Source organism: Priapulus caudatus, unplaced genomic scaffold (assembly GCF_000485595.1).
Source record: "Priapulus caudatus unplaced genomic scaffold, Priapulus_caudatus-5.0.1 Scaffold258, whole genome shotgun sequence".
Taxonomy (NCBI): Eukaryota; Metazoa; Priapulida; class Priapulimorpha; order Priapulimorphida; family Priapulidae; genus Priapulus; species Priapulus caudatus.
Window position 1 is genome coordinate 128,274 of NW_014577319.1, and position 7,067 is coordinate 135,340.

Here is a 7,067-nt window from a genome sequence, read left to right on the forward strand (position 1 = left end):
TTACGCGTAGTAAATCGTAGGTATTATAAGGCTAGTAAATGACGAATTTCCCTTGTTTATTGATGTCACACTCCTCCCTATTATCTACTCCTGATACCATCCAATGCTTGCCTTCCATCTCGTCAATTTCGAACATGAAATGAGACGTTCGAAATTAATTTTCACATCGGATTACGAATCTCGGAACAGAAGGGAAAAACGTTTACAGTCAAGCGAGATGCAGCGACAGGCTGGCTCACAAACCATTATCAAATAATAACGGATTCTAATTATCTGCTCTCTCTATACGTCTACCACTGTTTCGGTTCATTTCGGTTCAGACACTGCTGCAAAGGAGACAGTCAGTTGCTGTCTTGTGTCGTGACAGACTTAGCTAGTAATAATAATAATGATGATGATGATGATGACGATGATAATGATGATGATGGTGATGATGATGATCGTGACGATGATGATGATGATGATGATGATGATGATGATGATGATGATGATGATGATGATGATGATGATGATGATGATGATGGTGATGATGATAATAATGATAATAATACTAATAATAATATAATGTGAACACTATCTTCGTCGTTGCTGCGCAGAGGTGCCCAGGCTAGGAGGGCCGCCGCTACACCAGACGAAGGGTGAGGTTGGAAAGCAGGTGTTGCTGTCGTGTGAAGCCGATGGCAGCCCCGCGCCGTACGTAGACTGGTATAGGAACACTGTCAACGTCAGCGCTATTCGGACGGGCAGGTACGGAGAATCAATGTCACAGAACCAAATGTCAAAGAAACAATTCATAAAAACAAGGTAAACGGTGTCGAAGAACCAATGTCGAAGAAATAAGGTTGTAGAAACAATGCCGCTCAACAAATGTTAACGAAACAATGTCGAAAAAAAACTGCCGTAGAAGCAATGTGTCGCAGAGTACTGATTACGTGATTGAGACGCGCCGATGGGCGGCTCATGGGCCGGTCATCGTTACCGCGTTTATCGCTGGGTATATCACGACGCTCGCGTGAATTCATTAGCGGACTCCACGTTGTAACAGAACGCGATGCCCGCGAGTGTTTGAACAGCAATTATCCGTGCACTTGCCGCGGGTATTAGTTCTCATAATTACAAGCTAAGGCGAGGAGATTGCGAGAAATTTACAGCTTATAGCGCGGGGCGGACGTCGGATGCGATGTTATCCCGATGTTATCCCGTGAAGAAGTGTCGTAGAGAGATGAAGCTTGCTCAGCTTGCGCTGGTAATGCGTCCGCACAATAATGTGAAAACCTTGCTGACTGACAGCCCAGCGAAAGCAATATTTCCTTTTTTATTCGACTTCACGTTTTAAGGACCGTAGAGCCCCGCAGCCTAGCGCGTTCTCGCGCGCGCGACGGACGGACACACGATACGGGCGCGCGCGTGATTGCAAAATTGCTGCCGTACACCGAGCTCGCGCGTATATATGTTGCGCGCAAGCTCCGATACAGTGTATATACTATATATATGGTAACGGACCTGTAGGCGAGCTGTACGTGATTTGCAGCTGCGACTGTTCAAGGTACACGGTACTCGTCAACGGATCCCTCGTCATAGATGACCTGAAGGTGACCGACACGGGAATCTTCCAGTGCGTGGCGAGCAACGTGGCGGGAGAGACTACCGACTACACATGGCTGCGCGTGGAACGTACGCTACTTCTCCTCATTGCTCACTGAACGTAGACGGGAGGGATATGACGATATATATATATATATATATATATATACACACGCGATTTGTATCAACCAATGGGATTTGGGAGGTATGACCGTATGCATATAATGCAGAAGGTTGCTGAAATTATGTGTACGCAACTGCGTATCTGCATATCTGCGCCTAACAAAAGTGTCACTGCGCACGACTGTAGCAACAGACCTCAGATGAGCCCAGACGCTCTGCGGCTCTTGTTCAAAAATAATATTCTTAACGGTTACTGTACTTTTTATTAATGCGTTTTTGTCACTGGCTGAATATAAATACCATCAGGAGTAGATAATAGGGAGGAGTGTGACATCAATAAACAAGGGAAATTCGTCATTTACTAGCCTTATAATACCTACGATTTACTACGCGTAACTCATCCAACTTGAGCTCAAATCGGACACAGTACATTCGCCAATCATTGTGCGAAATCGTTTGCTCGTAGACACCCGCAATCCGGAGATACAGCCTAAAACGTACGACATGATTCTCCATTCTTTGGCCATCAATCCAGCCCATTGCGCGCCTATAATTCAGACAAAAGGCAGCAAGACTGCCGCGCAGTCGCTGTGTATGCTCTCTCGGATAGCTGAATGTGGCGTTGTGGCTCGCGGGGAGATTGGAGATCGACGCAACACTCGACGAGCTAATCATGCGGTTGGCGTGCTTGCGTGAAGGCATGCCAGCTATGTACAAAGGTGGCCTGTGTAGCTGTGTACCGGGTCAAAGGTTATCTCGCCGAGTGTTGATGCCTATAATCTCCCAGCGAGCCACATGCCTCGCTCAGTTAGCAATAGCGCGTTAGGTAGCTGCCTTTTGTTTGAATTATAGGCGCGCAATGGGCTGGATTGATGGCCAAAGAATGGAGAATCGTGTCGTACGTTTTAGGCTGTATCTCCGGATTGCGGGTGTCTACGAGGAAACGATTTCGCACGATGATTGGCGAATGTACTGTGTCAGATTTGAGCTCAAGTTGGATGAGTTACGCGTAGTAAATCGTAGGTATTATAAGGCTAGTAAATGACGAATTTCCCTTGTTTATTGATGTCACATACACTCCTTCCCTATTATCTACTCCTGATATATGACTATAATAATTTGCAATCAACTATGGCCATGGCGTAATAATTAGTATCTTGATATGCACGGAAGATCATATAATCCAATAAATGCAGAATTTATGAACGGGTAGCTCACGATTATTTTCCTTAAACAACTAGAACGATGTTATATGCATTACACAACGCACGCATCAGCACGCACGGCACACCACAGGCACTTCACTGGCAACGCACGCGCACGGATCTGCGTTTGTGCACGATGATGATGACTGGAAGATAAAGCAATATAATATACGCTCAGCGCGGGATACCCGGCGTTGCCCGGGGTAAGATCAGTGCCATGCCATGCGCCATGCCATGGCCGCCATCCCAACAGTAAAAAATAATAAGAAATCATAAATATAAGACATTAATATAGATAAATAAAAATTAAAAAATAGAATCTAAAAATATACATATAAGAGAGGTAGTAAGAAAAAAAAAAGAAAAAGGGAAAAATAAGTTCGCCCAGCTGGGAGCTGCGAACCAGAATGCCGGATGTTCTAGCGATTAGGCCAATAGCGTAAGGTATACCCCATTAATGGATCACACGTAACGTTGATGTTAATCTTACGCACCGACCATCTATTGATGAAATAGAATTTGTATAAGATTTCCCAGACGTGCTGATTCTTGAACATATCTTTAGTCTTTCCTTTAGGCTGGCGGAGTTTCTCTAGTTATGCGAGTACGAACTATTCGGTCTGAACAAGCTTTATATAAGATAAATATAATTCGATGTTCTAATTATACTAGTTAATGGATTTTAAAGCGAATCAATAGTTGCGGACGGAAATTTTCTTTCTTTCGTGACACGAGCCTCGTAGCAACAAACGCGATATCTTAATGTAAGTCATTTCGCTACGGCCGACAATAGAAATAATTATTAATACGGCCCGAGAAAAGATAATCAGTTTACGTTTGCGTTACATAGTATGCGGCCCCGCTAACAACCGAACGCTACGATGATCATGAAGCAAGAGAGACGGAACATGCAACGTCATCCTTGACCTGTCATCAATCGCGTGCGGGAGTCTAGATGGCTTGCACTTCTGCGACGGCAACGCCTGACACGACGCCAACTGACGACTATATATCTAGGTTGGCCGTCTGCCGCGTAATATTATATAACGTGTGATTATTCAGTACGTTCAGCAATTATTGCAATGTCTCCGGCGGTGTTATAATAATCTGCGTCTCTCCAATGTGATTGCCGCACTCGATGCTATGCGCGTACCATGCGTTCCAACGACCACGCGCTCTAGAGTGCTTTTCTGCCTTTTCTCAGCATCGCTACATCGTTGGCGGAGGCGATGGACGCGTCTTTAACGGCGTAACGATCTCACTGCCACTAGACAGCTCATCCAGGGTTATGCCCGCGCCAGGGGTACTTGCCGGAACGTACCCTGGGTAGCGGTCCGGTATATCGCGGAAACGTACGCCTGGTAACTATTTGATATGGTTAGGGTTTAGGGTAGGGTTATCGGTTAGGGTTACGTTGGTTTAGGGTTAGGGAGTTAGGGTTAGGGTTAGGGTAGGATTAGGGTTCTAGGGTTGGGAGTAGGCGTAGCGACTCCCTAGACTCGTTAGTGGAGTAGGCGGGTAACGGTCCGGCATATTAGATAGTAGGGCAGGGCTACGTATGCCGGTATCAACGGACGTACCCCGGTACGTTCCGGCAGTACCTGGGGGACATAGGACCCCTCTTCAGCGCCACTAACACACGCGTACTATCGCAACTACGTGTACATGTAAAACTATGTAACAGTAGTTTTTTGTTTTTATTATATTGTATTAATAATTATAAATTATATAGCGAATATAAATATACGAATATTAAATAATTAAATATAACATCGAATTGCGAAACTGTAGCGGCGCTTACGCTAGAATGGTACCGTTGCGCTTACACACGTTAGTGGTAGCGTGTGGACTGTCGGGACGGTACCAGTCTAATATTATACTAGCCAGCTAAGCCTCGATTCTCTGTGTGACCGCTCCATGGTTGTCAGGAGTGTATAATAGGGAGGAGTGTGACAAAAATAAACCCGGGAATTCGTACATTTACTAGCCGTTATAATACCGTACCGATTCTACTACGCGTAACTCATTGCCAACTTGAGCTCAAAACGGAAACAGTAGCATTCGCCCACATCGTACCAGAATCGTTTCCGTCGTAGAACACCCGCAATCCGAAGTTTGATACACCTAAAACCTAACGACACGATTCTCAATTTTGGACCATTAATCAACCGTAGAGCCGCCTATGATTCAAATCAGAAAGGCAGCTACTAACCACACTGTCCACGGCTTGCGCTCACGGGCGAGGCGCTGTGGCTCGCAGGGAGATTTGATCCGATGCTGCTGGCTGATCAGCGGAGTTGGCGTGCGTGCGTGGCTATGGGGGCATGCCAGCTGTATTGGGCCGGCATGCCGGTATGACATAAGGCATACATTTGTAGCTGTGTACCGGGCTCCAAAGGTTATCTCGCCCGATGTGTTGCGTTGATGCCTAATCACCCTGCGACGCCACAGGCGCTCGCCGTGAGCGCAAGCCGTGGACAGTGTGGTTAGTGAGCTGCCTTTTGTTTGAATTATAGCGCGCAATAGGCTCTGGATTGATGGCGAAAGAATGGAGAATCGTGACGGCGACGTTTTAGGCTGTATCATCCGGATTGGCGGGTGTCTACGAGGAACTAATTTCGTAAGATGATGGGGCGAATGTACTGTGTCCGATTTGAGCTCAAGTTGGATTGAGTTATGGCGTAGTCAATATCGTACAAAAAAAAAGGTTTAAATTATAAGGCAGTAATGGACGAATTTCCCGATTGTTTATTGTTGTCACACTCCCTCCCTATTATACACTCAATGATTGTTGTCTTAGCAACGGTATTCTGCAGCCGAAATTGCAGCACAATAAGTAGGACTATAGCGCGAGGGCCGTGTATTATCGTGTGGAACCAGCTACTATTAATAAATATGAATAATTACATTATATTATATTAAGTACTGGCATTGGCAGCAGCGACAACAATCAGCAAGCAACAGCTGTTTGCATTCGTGTCCCTCGGACTACGCGCACAATCGCCTTGTTCTCAGCATGACATAATATATGGGTTGTTGTTAGCAACAGTAGGAGCTCATAGGGTCATAGGTCATAGGGGGGAGCACTAGACGTCTCAGCCTAACTTGCTGTGGTAAAAAGTTCCATTGCGTAGAGATAGAATACTGAGTAGATATGAGCAATATAGTTATGTAAGTCCACAATGGCGGTAACTTTGGCTCGGCGCTTCACTTTAAAGGTTATGATATTATATATTTATGATGTTCATAACGACGTCACTGATGTTCTGACCACGGCGGCCATTACAGTTGGGCCTTAGAGTTTTTCTGCTGCATGGTGAAATGCGAAAGCACGCAGTCCAACAGGTATGTACGGTGCGCAGAAGGCTCACCAAATGCAAATCCGCACCACACAATGCAAATCCCGGCAACACAAATGGCAATGCGCCGCAACACCACAATGCAAACGTACAGACACAAATGCAAAATGCCCACAACACAAATGCAAACGTCACAACACAAATGCAAACAGTCAAACACAAATGCAAAATCTCACAACACAAAATGTCAAAACGGCCACAACACAAGCAACGCCAAACGAAATGCAAAAGCCACAACACAAATGCAAATTCCGTGCCCGTTGTAGCCCGGCCCGCCTGGTACTGTTTGTACTGGCGCACTCCATGATTGTATCATGCAGAGTAAGATAATCCAGGATATCTTTACTGCATGATCATCGCTACTCCGTGATTGTATACAGCTGTGTAACTCCCCTCCCTCCGCACACTGACGCTATCACGCTATATTGGCGCGGTAGAGAAGCTGGTAGAGACAGGAGAGGGGGAAGATAGGTGGTGGAGAAAGAGGGGGAGGAGCGGCGTGAGAAGGGGGGGCGAAGTGGTGGAGAAGGAGGAGGGGGAGAAGCTGGTGGAGAAGCGAGAGGGGAGAAGCTGGTGGGAAGGAGGAGGGGGAGCAGGTGGGTTCTCCGCTCTTCACCAGCTTCTCCCCTCCTCCTTCTCACGCAGCTTCTCCCGCTCCTCCTTCTCCAGCCAGGCTTCTCCCCCTCCTCCTTCTCTACCAGCTTTCTCGCCTTCTCCCGGCCTCCTCCATCCTCACCAGCCCTCGCTCCCTTCTCCCCCTCCTCCTTCTGCTACCACTTCTTCCCTTCTCCCCCTC

The 7,067-nt window shown here is 46.6% G+C and overlaps 1 protein-coding gene across 1 annotated transcript in view; it reads left to right on the forward strand.

The window, feature by feature from the left end:
* Window positions 1-7,067, forward strand: part of LOC106808175 (protein sidekick-1-like) — a 72,382-nt gene that overhangs the window by 62,037 nt on the left and 3,278 nt on the right. Inside the window, exons 8-9 of the mRNA XM_014810768.1 lie at window positions 597-747; window positions 1,547-1,674. Of these exons, the coding sequence (XP_014666254.1) occupies window positions 597-747; window positions 1,547-1,674 (279 nt within the window). The remainder of the gene's footprint in view (window positions 1-596; window positions 748-1,546; window positions 1,675-7,067) is intronic.